This window comes from Aulonocara stuartgranti, assembly GCF_965226115.1.
Source record: "Aulonocara stuartgranti genome assembly, chromosome: 5".
Taxonomy (NCBI): Eukaryota; Metazoa; Chordata; class Actinopteri; order Cichliformes; family Cichlidae; genus Aulonocara; species Aulonocara stuartgranti.
The window spans coordinates 20,554,895-20,573,752 of NC_138943.1; the positions used below are offsets into that span (position 1 = coordinate 20,554,895).

The following is an 18,858-nucleotide window of genomic DNA, read 5'->3' on the forward strand; positions in this document are numbered from 1 at the left end:
TATTAGTTGCAATAATTACTTGCAAACACGAAGAAACCCACAATTTTTCTATTGTTGCAAGGAAAAATATCTACTCTAGTGTGACTGAGCCATGACGCATTAGACAGGGGATGTGTGTATCTACAATATTTTTATTGCACAAATAAGATATAAATCTAAATCAGTGAGCCTGGTGAGCTGTTGGTGAGAAGAACAAAGCAACCCATATCCATCTGTTAATGAATGTAGCATTATCTATTCATCTGTTTCATCTATATCTATTCAAATCGCAGGAACAAATATGCACATTTTCTGTCATCTAACATAAAGTTAGAACTCAAAAGCAGCGTCTTTTTGTTCCTTTAAACTTTTCCCTGAATTTAACAGCGTAAGTAATGTCAGTGCTATCACTGGCACTTTCTCGTAGAGCTAGAGGCGATACCTCAAACCAAAATTAGCATTTAGCAAAAATAGGAATGATTTGAGCCCAAGGTTCACTTTATTTTTTTTATACAAAAAGAAAAAGCTAAGCTACAAACCTCTCATGTATATTTCATGAAGCTCTGTTAAGTTTTTCTTCTTCTAAGTTGCTGCATCTTTTCAGCTTTTATTTCCTATCATGACAGTCCTTCTGTAGATAATAACACTTATAGTTTTACCTCAGAAATGCTCTGTAGTATCTGTGAATGCATTATTTTTCCTTCCTTGTGGCATATCCTCCTTAAAGGTATTTTATCATATAGGTGCATTTTTTTTGCAACTTTAGCAGAATTCAAAATTAAACCAGAATCTTTAAATGTGTTCTGATTATTTTAAGGAGGATCATGAAAGGGGGAGGTGCTTTAGAGGAGAGCAGATAGTGAACACATGCAAAGACAGCAGGACCTGATGTCTTTGCATGAATCCTCCGTGTTATGAAACTAAATCAATGATAAAAGCTGTCCGTTGTGTTTGATATATGTCACAACAAGTGACAACAAGTATCACCTGTGGGATGGTTTCACGGGGAGTATGTCCTGACATTGTGCTCAGCTCACAATGGCTGCTAGTGGAAATAATATCCTCCCTTTGCGCTTTCTGGACCGGTCCATGTCTTTAAGTGAGGTTCAGATGACAATCTTTTTTGATGGAGAACTGCTCAGACCAGTTTTCAAAGCCATCTGTATTTCGTGTGCATGTGAGAGAAGCTGTGAAGCAGCTGCTGTGCCAATACTGAGAGCTTAAAGCAGGTGAGGTCAACAAGTGGCTGTGTTACCTGAGCCTGCACCGATTGGGTTTCTTGCAGAGCTTCTGTCATGAAAAATGGCTCAGGGTGTGTTGTTGTTCACTCACTCAGTGTGACGACTAATTTTAGGTGGCTGAGATTTCAACAATATTACGAAAAGTGTAATTGGCTCAGAGCGAATAAGATTTAAATAAATTGCTTAAAAACTCAAGCTAAAGGTTTTTGGGGACTTCTATCTTATATTAATCTTTTTAATATTGTCTGTAAGTGAAAAATAATATAGAGGTCACAGTTTATCCCATTTACTAATTCACATTAAAGTCAAAGTAGTGCTGAAAAGGATTGTAAATGATATTTGACAGAGTGAGATGGAGGCAGATGATTTGCTGTTGTGACCCCTGAAGGGAGAAGCGAGCAAAAATAATGTAAAAGTTTTTTACAGGATTAAGGAAACATCAGACATCCTTTGGCCCAAGCAGAAACTGCTGAAGCAACGGGATGTAAAGGCCTTGTAGTAGTCTGGTGGCTAGATGGTTACAGGGCTCACTTTGCTGGGAACCCTTGATCAGATTCAGCAGGTGTCTCAGAAGTGTCTCACCCCACACCCCACCTGTGAGAGGCATACAGGTTGTGGTAGATGCTATGGGGTGAAACACCGACCCTGCAGAAGGGTTCTCATCAAGCAACTGGTCTCAGCTGCCCACCTGCTTTCTTTAGTTTTTGAAGCTTAAATGCAAACTTTCTTGAGGACATAGTAAAGCAGAAAACCACGGCTGTTGAGTTGGATGGTAAATGAGACGTGCAATACTTCAGCAAGGACCTCATTAAGCAGATATTGGTTCTCAGCTTTCTTCTGTTTCATAAGAAATAGTCTGTCCTCCCAGGACACAGTATGTCTGACCACCACAACGGTTTTTGTTGTGTCTGTATGGTGTGCGCTGTCACCCAGTGTGGTCTTCTGCTGCTGTAGCCCATCTACTTCAAGCTTCAGCGTGTTGTGCATTCTGAGATGCTCTTCTGCAGACCTGTAATGAGTAGTTATTTGAGTTACTGTTACTACTCCTATCAGCTCGACGCAGCTTGGCTAATCCTCTCTGACCTCTGGCATCAACAAGACATTTTGACCCAGAGAACTGACTCTCACTGGATATTTTCTACTTTTCAGACCATTCTCTGCAAACTCTAGAGATGGTTGTGTTTCTGAAAATCCCAGCAGATCAACAGTTTCTGAAATACTCAGACCAGCCCATCTGGCACCAACAACCATGTAGCATAGTCATCAAAGTCTCTTAAATCCCCTTTCTTCATCCTTCTGATGCTCAGTTTGACCTTCAGCAGGTCGTCTACATTGCTAAATGCAGTCAGTTGCTGCCATGTGATTGGTTGATAAGGTGTTTAGTGAACAAGTGTAAAACAAAAAAAGAAAGAAAAACATTGAGGTTATAAAACTATTAAATCGTTAAATCAGTATGTACGTGTGGGAAGATTAAACTAAAGCTCAAAAAGACTAAAGTATTTTACCCAACCCGAGGCTGTAACATCAATAAGGGGATCATTTCTTTTCCTCCTGACTTCACACGTCCTCTGTATCACAGCATGTTATCATAGCGTGACATGGTTCCCCACATAAGGGGAGTCTGGTTGTTATTTTTACTGATGGGTGCCTAATGTGACACGCAGTGATGCCCGTGGAGTCAGTATTTAGTTCTGGCTGATTACCCTCATAGTTCAGAGGGCTCAGGGGGGCATTGTAGAGCAGCCTTTTAAATCGATACGTCAAAGACGAAGGACCGCTGAAGAGCCTCCAGAGCGGAGATAATAACTCTCCTTGACATTCTCTATTTTTCACTGCATGTTTAGAAGGAGTGTGACAGCAATGTCTGTACTCGCTCCACCGTCATTATCAGCCGGAGCATCGGCATCCTCTTTTCTCTGCGGTCGTGATTATCTTATCTCTCAGTAAGCAGGTCAGTGGTGCCATGCCCTCTGGCTGCTCTTCAGCTGGAGAACACGGCACAAACAGCATCATATACAGTAGCCCCTGAATCCCTGAAGACTGGCGGGGGGGCAGCTGTTCATGTATGGATATTTGGATGTATGAATGACATCCTTGCTGTAGAGACATAGCTTAGTGGGAGGCTACAGTTTCATTTTGGTAGTGGAGGACAGCAATTTTCAAAGTCTGAGCGTGACCTTTCTCAAAGAAATATTTAATTAGCTCTTTCGAGGAAAATTTAAGCCGGATATCAATCGAGTAAAACAACCTGAAAATTCAGATGCCAGAAAGTCACACATTCTTCTCAGCTGGCAGATTTGCCCATTGTTGGTTCCCCTGTGGGGTGGATAATGAATGAATGTGGTAGTTAGCACCGGATCTAGTTTGTCATGGCACACTTTTAAATATCTCAGTGACCCATTTCCACAGGATCAGATTTACGACCACAGACTGCAGCTGACAGGTAAAGGCATGTTATTTTTAAACCACACACTTTGATCACACATAGACAAAGCGTCGTCAGCTCTTTGCACCTGGGCTGTAAACTGTGTGTCCATATGTTTTGACAGGTGCATTAATATGCGAGGACTATCCCTCTCTCTCTCTCCTCTCTCGATGCACCATCAAGACGCAAATTTAAATCTGAACAACCAGGCTGTGGATATAGTGGCAGCTGTCTATACTACAGCATTGACTCCTTTTATGAGAAAGCTGCTGTTGTCATTACTCTGAGTTGTCGTACGGTGTGCATCTTCCTTAGTTGCAGTAGTGTTTTCCCCCCACTCTGCTGCTTTGACATTGCCCTAGTTTTCTGTCTCAGTGTTGCAGTGTGTCATTTAATGTGGCTCTGCTTCTATTCGTGGCACGCTGATTCCTTGACTGTCTGTGCTTCAAATAGTACTTTTTCCTCTCCTTTTGTTTTGTCTTGGCCTTATGCACACGATTAACCATATTATCTGTTTAATGATAGTTGTAAAAAAAATGTAAACAATTCTTGAGCTCATCTTCGTGCCAGCAAGCTGCACATCACGCTGCGTTACTGGCTGTTTCCCTCCTTAGTGAAAGAAAGCAAGGTGATTCAGACGGGGTAGTATGAATCTTTTTAAATGGGTCAAACCAGACCCCTGCCCTCCTTCTTTTCTCTTTTATCAGCAAATACAATCACGGCACCCTGCGTTGGCTTTTTCTGTTAGACGTCGTGTTGTTTGGTATCCTTATGTTTGAAGGCTGTAACATAAAAGCAAATTCCATGCAAACAAAATTCCTGATGACCACAATACTTTAAAAAATACAGTAATTTTTGGTTGGAGACACATTTTTTGGACTTTATTTCCATAACACATTAATGTGCATATACACTTACAGTCATGGGGAAAAGGACTGTACAAAACTAAGCACGCTTTTACTATTTCCATATGAATTACAAGCATAAGTTGGAGCCAGGTGCTGTGAATCAAATGCACATGATTAATTGATCATCAGCAAGTGTAAAGACTTCTGTAAACAGGCATCTTTATAGAGGTCTGGGATGTGTTAGCACAATGCCGAGGAGGAAGGGACATTGGTAATAATCTTAGAGAAGCAATTGTTGGTTCCCATTAATCTTCTAAAGGAGAGACCTCCCGTCCTCTTCACTCCAGCGTTACTAAAAGGAGTAGAGACCTTGTCAGTGTCACTCACCTGCCTGGCACCGCCCCTTGAGCTCAGTGTGCCACCCCTCCCCTGCAGCTAAGCCAGAGACCACACCTCCGCCACATGTTACAAGACCATTTTTAAATAATAAGAAGTCCATCATTCTTAATGATAGTGTATGCCCCAACAAATTCACCTCAAAGTCAGACTGTGAAGAAACTGCAAATAAGAAACCAAGAGATACATTTCAGACTCTGCAAACCCCAGTTTGATGTTAAATATCAAAGTTCCTGATAGTACAGGTACAAAAAAAACAAATGAACAGGTATGATTTGTTTAGAAGGGCTACCAGGAAAAAACCTCTTTTCTCTGAAAGAACTTGACAGCACAGTTTAAGTTTCCAAAGCTGTGTCTGAATAAACTACAGGAGCCCTGAAAAGGATGAGCATAAACACCTCATACCAACTCTGAAGCACGGTGGTGGAAGGGTGATGATTGATTTGAGCTTGTTTTGCAGCCCTTTCTTTGCAGGACCTTAGCACCTTGCCATCATTGAGTTTAACATGAACTCCTTTTTGAACCCAAATGTCTGCAGGTGTATGAGATGAAAATATAATTTAATACAATAACCACAATCATTGTTGTAAAGTAACAAACAGTTAAGTTTAAGCTGTGTAGGCAAATTTTGCTAAATGCAAAGCAACAGATTTCTAACTTGAATTTTGGGGTTGAGTAAAAGAGACAGGAGATTGAAACCGGATTATACCGTGTTTTCTCTTTTTTCAGGTTTGCCACCAAAGAGCCCAATGGTTTGTTACTTTATAACGGCCGCTTCAATGAAAAGCATGACTTCATCGCAATGGAAATTATCAACGAGCAGATACAGCTCACCTTTTCCGCAGGTAGAGAAGTTCTTCATCAGGGTGGTGTTCAGAAAATACCTTTTTAATTCTCATTATCCTTGAATCTGTGTAGTCATTCACCTCGTTGTTCTCCAGGTGAAACCAAGACTACAGTTTCCCCCTACATCCTCGGAGGTATCAGCGACGGCCAGTGGCACACGGTGGAAGTTCACTACTACAACAAGGTTTGTGTGAACTCTTAATTTTGCGTCTATGGTTCAAAGCAGTGGTCCTCACACTTTCCCGGGCATAACCTTGTTTCAGAAGTTTACACTCACTTCTCACAGTTTTGTTTAATCAGTAACCAAACTAATGGATCTGAGGGGAATTTTCTTGAAAGAAAGGTAAACACATTAGCAAGCTGTCACTTAAATAAATATAATTTATTGCAAGTAAACTAACAAAATTCAAATATAAAAGAGGATTGATGGCAGGTGGAAAGGAAGAGATAGCCAGCTTTTATAGCCTGGAAGGCCCGAGTGAGCTGCACTAGCTCACATGTCAGTTAATCATTAAGAGTAGGCCGGTACTTTCATGCAGATAGCAGGAGGAACGTCACAAAACCATAGAGAAAATGCACTATTCCATTTTTTTTCCACTCAAATCGCTCATTCAACTTAGTTTCACTCATGATTTTTTCCCCCTAATCATCCACACCAACCCTGCAGAGGCTCACTGCCCAACTGTGCTTGTCTATGTCCAAAAGTGCTTACTTGCCAGGATCAGGACAAACGAATTAACACATTTGTTTTGTTTAAAATGTGCCAAAATAGTTAAGCCCTTTCTTTTTGACTCGGATTTTTCTTGTGTAAAATTATTTACTTTAGACATTAAATATTTGAAATGGCTTCGGTTAAACATGAAAAGCAGTGACCCATTGGGGTCGGTCACTCTAAATTTATGCTGTGCATCGAAACCCAGCTCAGCCGTTTTCACACTTCAGCTCCAGACAATGCTGAGAGGTTCAGGTCAGGACATCATCTGACGTCCTTTATCATATGTAGACCACAGCATGAGATTGTTGCCTGGTTATCTTATGTGGTCATGTGATGTGTGTATAATTCATCTTCAAGGTTAAGGAACATTTAGCATATGTTCTGACTGAGTCAGACAAATATACCCCCCATGTTTAGAAAAGTACAGTGCTGCAGTGTATATTCAAAAACTGCTTTTCAGAATACAAAAACATCATTAAGCATTGTAACTAGACTTTCTATTTGATGCACCCTTTGTAAAAGGTGTCTTGGCTTTGTTCAGTTGGCACTCGAGTGCAAAAACCTAAATCAGTCACTGAAACAGGAAAAGGTGGAAATCGGTGCTTTCTTGTGTTTGATCTTCTTTTCTCTTACACTTATGTTTAGGCAGAAACAAGCTCATGATCTCGTAAAGATAAGAACAAGATGAAGTAAACATTCATAAAACCATTAAGGAAAACTGGAAGGAGCTCGGGGATAGGAAAGTATATACCAGGTGGTTAAATCCAGCCAGGCTGAGTTAGTGATGACATCTGGAGAGAAATCCTGATACTCTGCAGTTGACAGACTGCAGTGCTCCAGCATTGCTGGCAGCAGCGATAACTGGCAGCTGACGCTCTTCCTCAGCGCCCTTCAGGGCGTTCATAGAGGGCTGACTGTAGTGGATGTAAACCGGTTTGCAGACAGGAAGCTGTGAGCTGTGTAAGTTGGCTGTTCTGCCACGCTGTCAGACTAAAGAGTCGTTGCTGACAGGCTGATGATCTGGAAGAGAGCCAGCATGCCAAGCAGACACTGATGGAGGGAGAGAGACAGACGAGAGAGGAGGGGCAGTGAATGAATGAGTGGGGAGGCCCGTGTTTTTTCCACACATGCTCAGATTGGGCCTAATATGTCTGACTGGTACATTTCTCTGTAAGAATCTCACAACAACTCAATCAGTGGAGGAACTTATGGAGCTGTTGTGTCAGTACTTTCCCACCCAGGACCAACAACGCAGGATGTCACATTTTAGTCTATTGAGGAAGTCACTTTGCATCATAAAGATGTTGCCAGGCAACACCCCCGCAGTGCATATCTTCTATTCAATGCGTATAATAACACGGCCATGTTAGATTTTAGCCAGTTGTACTGATAAAAAGGGGGGGGGGGGGGGGGGGGGCGCACATCTTGTTAACTTTTGGATGGAAACTTGTTGATTCTTCTCCTACCAACATTTTTTTCTCATTAATCAAATCGATAACAAAAACTGCCAACAGCTCTGATTCTTTTTTAAAATTCTCTTACCTTTGAAATCTGTTATCTGGTTCGGGTAGCATCGTGTGGATTTTTGCGTGAACAGCAGCATGTTTCTAACAGCTACAAATGGAGACTGTAGATATTTGATATGTATGAGAAAAAAATGCTCTCCTGATTTTAAATGCACCTCCAGGTAGCTAGAGATGAATTGTTGGGATGTAGACTGGAGTATGAAATTAAGTTTGAGTTTAAATTACATACACTGCTACAATAATGCTTTTCAATGATGAGGTCAATGTATCACAGCAGTCCATGAGATTCAAAAGCTCAGGGGGCTCTAAATGCGCTGCCTCAGACTGTTTTTTCTACTCTTGGCTCTGTATGATGTCAGTAAGGGTAGAAATTCCCAATACAGCCAACTGACGCCTTATTTATACTTCTGAGTGAAATAGATATCATAAGCTATGACTTAACTGGAATCTCTTTTAACCCTACACCCGATCCTTTCGCGTAACCTGACGTGGATGTAGAGAAATTTTGCTATGCGTAGAGTCGGCGCGGTCCGCAACACCTGAGTGGCGTGGAAGGTTATGGGATAGGGTTAAAAGGGTTTCTGGTTAGATTGTCACTACTACAGTGTAGCTTTCCCACAGAAGTCTAAATCATGCTTTAAGCACATGGCTCTGGCTGTGGATGTGGAAGCCCCACCCACCTGCTGCTGTTTGAACTTTATGTTTATGAGGGGCAGCCAATCAGAAGAAAGCTGGCTTACAGGGAGGGTGGTCTTAAAGGGAAGTAGTTAAAACAACTTAAACAAATAATGAACATTGAACTCATTGAGCTGTATGTGTTCGGCACAGTGGCCACTTCGTTAAGGAGAACTTCATTCAGTGTGTTCATTCAACAACTCTATGATGATTTCAAGGCTGTAGTTTGTGGTGCACCTCTTTGAGGTGTTGTTCTCATTTTCCCACCTTGTTTATAACAATGAATGTAAGCCACATAATATCAAACTAACGCAGAGCAGTCAGACTTCTCTGTTTGGCAGCTGGGAATATTCATTGCACTGAAAGCCTCATATTTTCAGGGGCTGAATATCCCAGAAGTGTGCAGGATTCAGCTCAGGCTCTAGCTGAACTAATCCTCTCATATTCCACATCCTGTGAGTCGCTGAGGTAGAAACATGGCTCCTCCCTCAGGAGGTATCCCACGGTGGCCCTCTCTGACCCGTCCCTGTCCACGGGGGGGTGGGGCAGGGTGAGTGAGGGAGGAAGGGGGGGGGGGCATTTTTAGATTGAAATGTGGCTTTCAGGACGGCGGGGGACTGTGGAGAATGGCAATGACCGCTGCCTTTGTGTTTGCCTCTGCTTCCTTTGGGACCATGGGCAGTGAATGATGCTGCCCCGGGGAAGGTGCCCCTCTCTCTCTTGCCCGGCGAGGACAGAAAGGCAGAGCAGGAGAGGAGCGAAAGGAGTGTAAAGAAAGGCAAAGTGAAGTATTGACTCGGGCTTTGAACGAGGACGCCGCGCTTCAGGGCCAACCCCTCTTGTTGCTATGGTTTTACTAGTCAATCTTAGATCCCATATTTGTGTTGCTCGCTGCCAGGCTCCTCCTGCGCCACCCCTGTCACCCTCTATGACAGGGAACTCATATTCCCATAATCCCCTGTAGCGGCTGGTGAGAGCAGCGTTTTAAGCGGCGCAGAGCAAATATGTGCACTCCGATCAGCTCTGACGGGACGTGTTTTGTGCGGCAGAAAGACGCGCTGACAGACAGTCATTATTGGAGAGTCAATAGCCGTGACTGATGACAGCAGAGGTCAGTGAAAGGAGCGTCCAAGCTGGAGCGCTGCCTGTTTCAGAGCTTTCACAGCGAAGGGAAAACCGTGGAAAAGAGCATGTCGGGTGATTTCACCTTTGGCAATTCAGACAACATGTTTGCTTGTTTCATCATCAACAAATTTGTAACAAATTGGTCTCAAGGAGGAAAAACTGCAAAGCAAAAGCCACCATCAGACTCTCCTTTTTCCATTCACCGCTGAGCGTATTGTGACTTCCTGTGGGAAAGGTGCTCAATAACAGGGCCCGTTGTGCTTTTCTGGGCTTTGCTGGAAATAACACTTTCAGGACATGCACAAAATGGATTCATCTTCATATTTGACTCTGTAGGTTTCAAGCGAGTCAGTCTGGAGGATAGATGGGCATTTGTGGCGACGGTCGTTCCAGCAAAATAATTAGTGCACCCATGATGAATCTGAATGAGCTGTGTGCTGTCAGGGCCAGACATAATGGCCTAAGCATCCTTTCTGACAGTTCTCACCATTTATCGCCTCAGTTTGAGCCCCTGTGAGGTCTGCAGATCTGTTCATGCAGTTAGGTACCCTGCATTTTAAATTACCGTATATTCAAGTGTTCTTTTTTGATGTATGTGCAGGTTTATGCTTTTCTTTCAGAATCAGAAAAGATATTTTTCTATTGCACAAAGCTTTGGACTATTTCATCTCCACAGCTACAGCACCAAGATTAAATAATACAATATATTACAAATGTTCCCTAATAATACAAATAGGTCTAATAATAATTTAAGAAAGATAATCTACTATAAAGAAGTTGTTTCTGACTCACTCTCAAAACCTCCTGAAGAAGCCTTCATGTTCAAAAAGACAGCAGCACTTTAGATTTCTTTAATAAACTTGAGTGTGCTCAGTCCCTCCGGTGGATCTTCCGCAGCTGGAAGCAGAAAGGCTTAAAGGGATAATCTGGGAATTTTTGTGTCTCAGATTGAGGTGCGGGTACCCCTGGGGGCGCTCTGGTGTACTGCTATGAGTTCTTTTGTAGCAAAAACAGCATTGAAGTGTTTTTCAGTTACTGGTTTGTTTAACAAATCAGACACTGATGGTGCACTGCTGTTTTCATGTACCCATACGTATTTTTTCACCCTTTTTATTCAAAGTGGAATACGGTTCTGAAAAACAAACCACTACTGTAAAAGCATTTCTATGATCTTTGTGTTTTTGAATACTTTGACTTCTTTGCAAAAGTCCTGATGTTTATGAGTCAACGTAGATTGCATGAGTTCAGTGCAGAGTCTACTGCTAACTCATAGAAAAACCTCATGTTTAATCTTTTCTGCATGATATAGCATTATAGCAGTAAGCCCTCTCCTGCCCACTATTGTTTTACCACCTTTTCTATAAACCATCTTTTCTGTATGTTTTGAGCTTCTGAAGAGTCGTTAGCGATTAACTTGGATCAAAACCTGAAAATCCACCTACGTGATCCTCTTTGCATTGTGAAGCATTTCAGGTGAGGTCTTGTGAAAAGACCAATTATACAGCCAGATATGTTATTGGGTTATTATTGGTGCTGTTCATATCACCAGCACTGTGCACACTGCAATCACAAGACACCTCTCTCTGTTACAGATTTAATGCAATCTGCTCGATGAAAATCATGTGAGATGAGTTAAATTGCTGCAGTGCCTTCAGCTAAAATTATCTGTCATTACTTCATACTTTCTATACTGTTTTTTTTTTTCTTAATAGTCTTGCTAGGATTGAGCTGCTGAAAATCTGCAGCATATCTCTCGCTGGGTGTCTTTCATCAGAGCTTTTAAATTAAGAGATCAGACGTCAGCGACAAAGGAAGTCATAACAGTCAGGAAATTATCATTCCTGAGGCTCATCCAGAGGGGATGTGTTTTAATTTAACCTCATGGAGGAATCCGTTTTTCAGACAGCGAAAACAGAAACCTAATGTGTGTTTCGAAGCCATCAACAATGAGCCAGTTTTTTCTTACTATCGCTGCACATGAGACTAGATAATTCCTGCTAAATCCTGTCTGACCAGCTGACGGCTCAGCGGCCCGTCCTCGCCTGCAGACGGCCAAACTGAACTGGTCAGCTGTGCGTGAGGGTGGTCACTGCTCTGCTCTCAGCTCGTGACACCAGCTTGAACCTACACTTAGGGTTATTAGGAGCTTGACGTGACCCCGGAGAAACCGGGCGGTTTGAAAAGAGGTCGCAACCTTTATTGACAGCATCATAATTCTCTCTCTCCAGCCCTCCTCCTCCTTTTCTTACTCCCCCCCCCCCCCCCCCCCCCCCCCCCCCTATTGATTTCTCAGACAATGAAAAGATCCTTTGTCGACCGGGCGATGTCCTGCGGAGAGCAAGCCCATCTCCCGCATGTGTGTGTGCATGCATGCGTGCATGTGTGTTTGCTTGCCAGCCGTTGCCTTTACCTCGAGCTGCTATGATCTGAATTATTAAAATGCTCGACGGCAGCGAGCTGATGCTGAACGGGAACTGAACTGAGTGCAATGCCAAAGATCATTTATTTGCCTGTTGTTTTCCACTTTCAAAGCTTGAATCTTTAATCTGGCTCATAAAGCTACAAACAGCTTAGCTCCGGATGAGACACGCAGAACTTTTTGTTCTGTTTTATTCATCTTTTAGCAAATGGAGCACAATAATGAAGTATTTTCATAATAATCAGAATCAGATTCTGATTCTGATTATTATGAAAATACTTCATTATTGTGCTCCATTTGCTAAAAGATGAATAAAACAGAACAAAAAGTTCAATAATGAAGTATTTTCATAATAACACATTTCTGAGGCTATTTATGAATGCTGAGTGATCAAAAATACCTCAACCTATCAAAAATAGCAACATGGTAATACTGTTTTTTTCCTTTTCTGTGGTTCATGATTTTGTCAGTAATTCTCATTTATATCTGACATGCAATACAAAAATGGCAAAATTCCAAATCCCTGTGAACATGGGTGAAAATGTGAAATTCTTAGTTAAATCCTCAGTTGGCAAGATAGGAGAAAAACCAGAAGCAGCAATTTTCGGTGCTCCCCACCTTATGGAGAAAGTGCCCCATAATTTATCACAAGTTTGTTTCGTTCTACAGCCAATCTTAAACCAGGCCGGCCTCCCGCAGGGCCCCTCAGACCAGAAGGTCGTCGTAGTGACGGTGGACAACTGCGACACCTCTGTGGCCCTGAGGTTTGGGCACATGATTGGAAACTACACGTGCTCTGCTCAGGGCAGCCAATCAGGGTCCAAAAAGTAAGTTTGCAACAGATACACCAGAGAAAAGAGCTGTTCTGTTGAGATCGAGAGATAAACCGTAACTAACCCTCTTTTCCTTTGCTTTGTGTAGTCTCTCTTTACTTCTGTATTGATCTCAGCCATTTACTTTATTACTATCTTTGCCTTCACCTCAGTAGTTCGAGTAAACTTGTTGGTGTCATGGTCCTGGGCCATGTGGGCCCAGTATTCTTAGTTTTCATGTATTTTTGTATTTTGTTCTTTATTTAGGCCATGCTTCCTGGGTTGATCTGTTACGTTGTTCCTTATGTGTTTTCCCTTCGTGACTCTTACCCCCTGTGTGCCCCTCTGTGTATTTATGAGCCCTCGTCTCTCTTTGTGCTTTATTCTATGTTTTCCCCAGCCCGTTATGTCTGCGTTCTCCCCGTGCTCTCTCTCCTCCTGTTTGAACCTCTGTGTACTTCCTGCTTTACTTTGCCCATCTCCCATCAGTGTTACGTTCACTCCTGCCGTGTCTTGTTATGATTATCAGTGTCACCTGTGTTCCCCGTGTGCATCCACTTCCCCTGATCATCCCTCATGTGTATTTAGTCTCTGTGTTTCGTACAGTCTGTGTCGCGTCGTCTGTGTTCCCACCCTCCGTGTTTCCATGCCTGGTCTGTTGTCTTCCAAGCCATAGCCTCACCATAGTTTGTTCTCAGTTTAGGTTTTTGTTTAGCCACGCCATCCCTGCTGTATTTGCACACCTTGTTTTCAGCCATATTAAAGGCTCGCCTTTTGTTAAAACTCACTCCCGTCTGCTCACTTGTGTACGCACCTGGGTCCATTACACGCATTCTCCACTCGGTCCGTCACAGCGGACTGTGACAGTTTTGAAATGAGGTTCCACATCTGCGGGGTGTTAGCTAAGCTTTGGTTTCTCCATTTACTGCAATATTTATCCTTTTTTTTCCTTTTTTATCTCCCAAGGGAAAATAACACAGCAAGACCGTGCCTGTAATAAATATTTCACCACCTCTCTCCCCATACCCCCCACATTACTGTTGATGATGTGTTTTGGTTTAGGCAGAGTGATGCTCTGGGTGCATGTATGTTCACGGTTCTGTGTCGTCAGGTCTCTGGATCTGACGGGCCCCTTGCTCCTCGGAGGAGTCCCTAAACTTCCAGAAGATTTTCCTGTTCGTAATCAGCAGTTTGTGGGCTGCATGAAGAACCTGCGTATTGACAACCAGCACATAGACATGGCCAGCTTCATCGCTAACAATGGAACTCTGCCAGGTATGCATTGTTTTTAAGCTCGCTGTCCTTTAGTTCAGCTCTTAAACCTGGCTAAGCTTTGCAGTCAAACAGTGCACACTGTTAGATCAGCCAAGTGAGGAAAAGCTGGCAGAGGAAACAGCAGTGACTATAATGAGAGCAGCGGGGAAGGTAGAGTCAGTGGGAAATGATTGTTGTACCTGCTATGAATAGTTTATTACCATCTGACTCTTTTCTACTGATGAAATAATGAGCTAGGATAGATCAAACGGGTGGATTACCCTCTTATTTTCCTGCCCTTCAAGGATGCTCTGCCAAGAGACACTTCTGCAACAATAACCCGTGCCTGAATGGAGGAACCTGTGTGAACCTGTGGGGCTCCTTCAGCTGTGATTGCCCACTTGGGTTTGGAGGACGAAACTGCGAAAGAGGTGAGTGAGTCAAGTGGAAAAGAGCGAGGCATCAGGGAGGGGGAGACACTCAGACATAAGATAATAGTAGATATGAATTTGTCTGCAGCTGTGATGGAGGTCTGTGAACTTGTAGGTGAGTGTGGAGGCGGCAGCTAATGCCCGAAAAAGCCAACAAACAAAGAAAAAAGCCTGAGCAGTCTGGAGTGTTTTACTGCACACTGATAGCTGCTTTCTGGGTGAAGTGATCTCATTACAGCAGCTTAAACGCCCGATTTAGGACCGAACTTTAAATGTAATCTGCTTGATGTTGAATTTTCTCTGGTTTACATGATGTTGAACCAGTTTAATACTAATGTTTTTTAACCTTTGAAGATATATACAGTATGTAGCTTATATTTCTGTCCAGCGTCTCTTTATGTTTCACTCGATCTCCTACAGCTGTCGTCTGCGCTGATTTATGGTTTAAAGGAATTTGAGAAGAGACAGCCGAAGAGAAACGAGCTTTAGAAGAGACGGCAGGAAAAAAAAATGTTCAAAAAACACCTTTGTTTTAACAAGAAGTTGGGTGGGGTTATTTATTGGTTCTTTCATGCAGAACAAGTGAGGAGTTCCTGAGTTGCGCTGACAGGTGTGCTGTGAAGAACAGACACGTGTGAAGGAAAAGTGAGGATGAGAGTGTGGAAGTGGGGCCGACTTTAGTGTAATAATGTGAAATTTTAGCATACTTTAAATAAAGGAGTTTTTAGTGCCTTGAGATTTGTGAAGCTATCCGTCACTTTCATCCGTTTTTCATTATTCTCTGACATTATTCTCTGACATTTACCAGAAAAAATCAATAGAAAAATATATTTCTTAGCTTTCAGCTCGATGCACAAAATATGGATTCATAAATGACGACTGCCAAAGGTAACCAGGTGTTCAATGAAGGTTTTTTTTATATTACTTTGAATCTAAATGATTGAAATCTAACTGGAGATTCTCTCTCTGTATCTCACTCATGCAGCCACAGTGTGTCAGGTTTATTTGTCGTCGATAATCAATCCTCAGGGCCTGGGTGACTCAGGTGCTTTACTTCACTTCACGCAGAGACCGCTTAATGACGAGGAAACTGCTCCACATAAAGCAGAGTGTCCTTCTGTGTCACTTTTCTCAGCGTCTAAAGGGACCGAGGAAACTTCTCATTCAGTGCGTGTTGGAATTTGAAATGAAAAAAAGAAAATGATCAAAAAAGCAAAAAATGTAATCAGAGTTGAAAAGAGATAACTTCAGAGTCATCTTATCTGTTCCATGGAAGCATTTCTAGAATTTCTAAAAAGCTGCACTTCAGAAAGCAGATCTGTAGAGTAAGGTCTCTTACGTCTCTTTTCTTACCTCAAAGAGTGACGGTTGTTCAGTCAGTTTTGGCTAAAATCTGAAGAAAAGCAGCAGAGAGCTTCCTTTCTGACAGTAATGGCTCCCTCTGTCAGCTACTGTGAAATTCTCCCTCCTCATTTTCAGCATCACCCCTTCTGCCTTTCAGCCACTCGCTCTCTTTACCATGAAGTATGTCATGTGATTTTTGTCATCCGTTTTCGTCTCTGCCCTCTTTTTCTGTAGTTATGGCCAACCCACTGCGTTTCCTGGGTAACAGCCTGTTGCAGTGGAATAACCTCGCCACGGTGGCGGCCTCCGTCCCCTGGCATGTGGAGCTCATGTTCCGCACACGCCAAGCCAGCAGCACGCTGCTTCACATCTCCTCTGGCCTGCAGCACAACCTCACACTGCAGGTGAGAGCCACATATCCGAAACGCACTTCCTGTCAGGACCGAAGCAGATATGCGATTTAATAGGAGAGGAGGAGCTGGGGTGATGATGGGTTGCAAAGAAGCTTGCAGTCTCTGATGTTAAGAGAAAACATGTCCCAAAACACGGGACATTTTCAACTTTATTCTAACTTTAGTTCTTTTTTTTTGAGCTTGTCTCGACTGGCGCCTCTTTGATGTTACATAACTCAGTCTATTTCCAGCCCTGCACACCTATGATGTGCTGCAACACAAGGGATGATCTTTTGAACTGGAGGCTGTTCAAAGGTTGTTATCTTCTGCAGTGCAGTTTCTTTGCGGTCAGTTTTTCATCCTGTGTCCGTCTCCCTCCTGCTGTCGTCTTTGTAGCTGCGTGGTGGGAGTGTGTTGATGGGGCTGCACAGGGGGGAAGACTCCACTCTCTCCCGTGTGGAGGAGGTGCTGGTGAACGACGGAGACTGGCATCATCTGCAGCTGGATATCAGCATAACAGGGGGAGCGGCAAGCTACCATAAGGCTGTTTTATCTTTAGATCACGGACTCTACCTGGTGAGTTATTAAATTCTAGCTGCGATTATAAATGAAACTCTTGTAGCTTTTAGCCATGAAGTCACTGCCGTGTTCCTTTTCAGGCCAGCATGGATGTGGATGGAAAGCTGCAGGACTCCAAATTGAAGACTGTGAGCGTAGGTGGTTTGGCAAAGCCTGATGGGAAAATTCAGCATGGCTTCCGCGGCTGCATACAGGTTTGTCCTCTCTGCAGACCACATTCATGTCTGCGTTTGTGATCGTGAAGGCGAGCAGTTCAGTTTGATGTTTTAAAGTTTTGGTTCAAATTAAGCTTTATTTGAATTTGTCTGAACAGCTGTTTGTGTAGTTTAAAGACATTGTGCTTCACCCCTTTGCTTGAATGTATGGTTGTTTCCCTGCAGGGTCTGCGTGTTGGCGGAGCTGTGAGTCTCTCTCAGGCGAGGAAAGTGAACGTGGAGCAGGGCTGCAGCGTGCCCGATCCCTGCAGCTCCAATCCCTGTCCGTCGAACAGCTACTGCAGCGACGACTGGGACAGCCACTCTTGCAAGTGCATCAATGGTCAGTCTCGTCACATGATCACAAACCCACGAACGTAACATGTTTTTGCCTTTTTATCATTCTGTTTCTGTCTTTCATCTTTAGTTCAAATGAATAATCATTTTTTTAAATTGTTGTTTATTGTTTTTACCACGAGCGACTGCAATTTACTGAAAGTCCCCACCTGCTTTATTTTTTTGCAGGTTATTATGGCTCCAACTGCACTGACGTGTGCTCGCTGAACCCCTGTGAACACGAGTCAGCGTGCACCAGGAAGCCGAGCTCCTCTCGGGGTTACACCTGTGACTGTCCCAACAACTACTTTGGCAATTACTGCGAGAAAAAGTATAGCCTTCCACATTTATGTAAAACACTGCAGTGTTCTTCCTCCTGCACTGCAGACAGGACAACTGACCTGTAATGTCTGTGTCCACAGGACCGACCTGCCGTGTCCCAGAGGCTGGTGGGGTCACAAGACCTGCGGCCCCTGCAACTGTCAGACAGACAAGGGTTTTGATTCTGATTGCAACAAGACGAGCGGAGAGTGTCGCTGCAAGGTGAGCTAGCATCCCCGATGCATTCATCTGTAATAAAGCGCACATCATGTCCACTCAAATAAATACAAGATGTGCATTTTTTAACAACTTTCACACAATCCCAGCCCATTCTTCGTTAGCAAATCTCTCAGCCTCTTCTCAATCTCTTCCAGATTTGATGGTCTTCTTCAGTTAACCCACAGATTTTCAGTTAGATTAAAATCAGGTCTTTGTGCAGGCCAATGAGTAATGCTCACTTTGGTCTTCTGATGGTAGTTCTTCACCAGCAGTCTTTGTCACGTTGCAAGACATCATGACGACCCAGACCCCAAACCTTCACAAATCATCTTTCCTTCATGATTCACCCTCCAGGTTCCAAATGCACTGAAGTATCCCCACAGCATGATACGCCCTCCACCGTGTTTCACTGTGGGGACGTTGATCTTTGGGTTGTACGCCTCTCCCTTCTTTTGCCAAACATAAGCAGCGTCTCTGTGGTCAAGGAGCTCTAGTTTCATGTTATATTCTCATTACTTCAGTCTGACTTGAAGATGTCTTTTCTGCAGAAGTGGAGTTTTTCTTGGTCTGATACGTTCAGTTCACTCCTGCAGGGTTCTAGTGAGTCTGCTTTAACACTATAATTCCCAACTTGGACTCACTGTCTTGGCAGTTGTTCCAGTTTTTTAGACTCATCTCTCACTAGTTTTCTTTCCAGAGTCTTTGAAGTATTTCCCTTCCTTCCTCTGTCAGACTCGTTCTGTGATCTTTAGCTCTCTTTCTTGATCTTGATGATACTTCT

At 43.1% G+C, this 18,858-nt stretch overlaps 1 protein-coding gene across 5 annotated transcripts in view; it reads left to right on the forward strand.

Moving 5' to 3' along the window:
- Positions 1–18,858, forward strand: part of celsr2 (cadherin, EGF LAG seven-pass G-type receptor 2) — a 75,098-nt gene that overhangs the window by 41,086 nt on the left and 15,154 nt on the right. For all 5 annotated transcript variants that reach the window (XM_082534483.1, XM_082534482.1, XM_082534485.1 and 2 more), the window contains 11 exons: positions 5,619–5,734; positions 5,831–5,919; positions 12,865–13,022; positions 14,119–14,282; positions 14,567–14,692; positions 16,271–16,440; positions 16,825–17,004; positions 17,088–17,201; positions 17,388–17,544; positions 17,727–17,868; positions 17,960–18,080. In XM_082534483.1, coding sequence (XP_082390609.1) covers positions 5,619–5,734; positions 5,831–5,919; positions 12,865–13,022; positions 14,119–14,282; positions 14,567–14,692; positions 16,271–16,440; positions 16,825–17,004; positions 17,088–17,201; positions 17,388–17,544; positions 17,727–17,868; positions 17,960–18,080 — 1,537 coding nt within the window. The remainder of the gene's footprint in view (positions 1–5,618; positions 5,735–5,830; positions 5,920–12,864; positions 13,023–14,118; positions 14,283–14,566; positions 14,693–16,270; positions 16,441–16,824; positions 17,005–17,087; positions 17,202–17,387; positions 17,545–17,726; positions 17,869–17,959; positions 18,081–18,858) is intronic.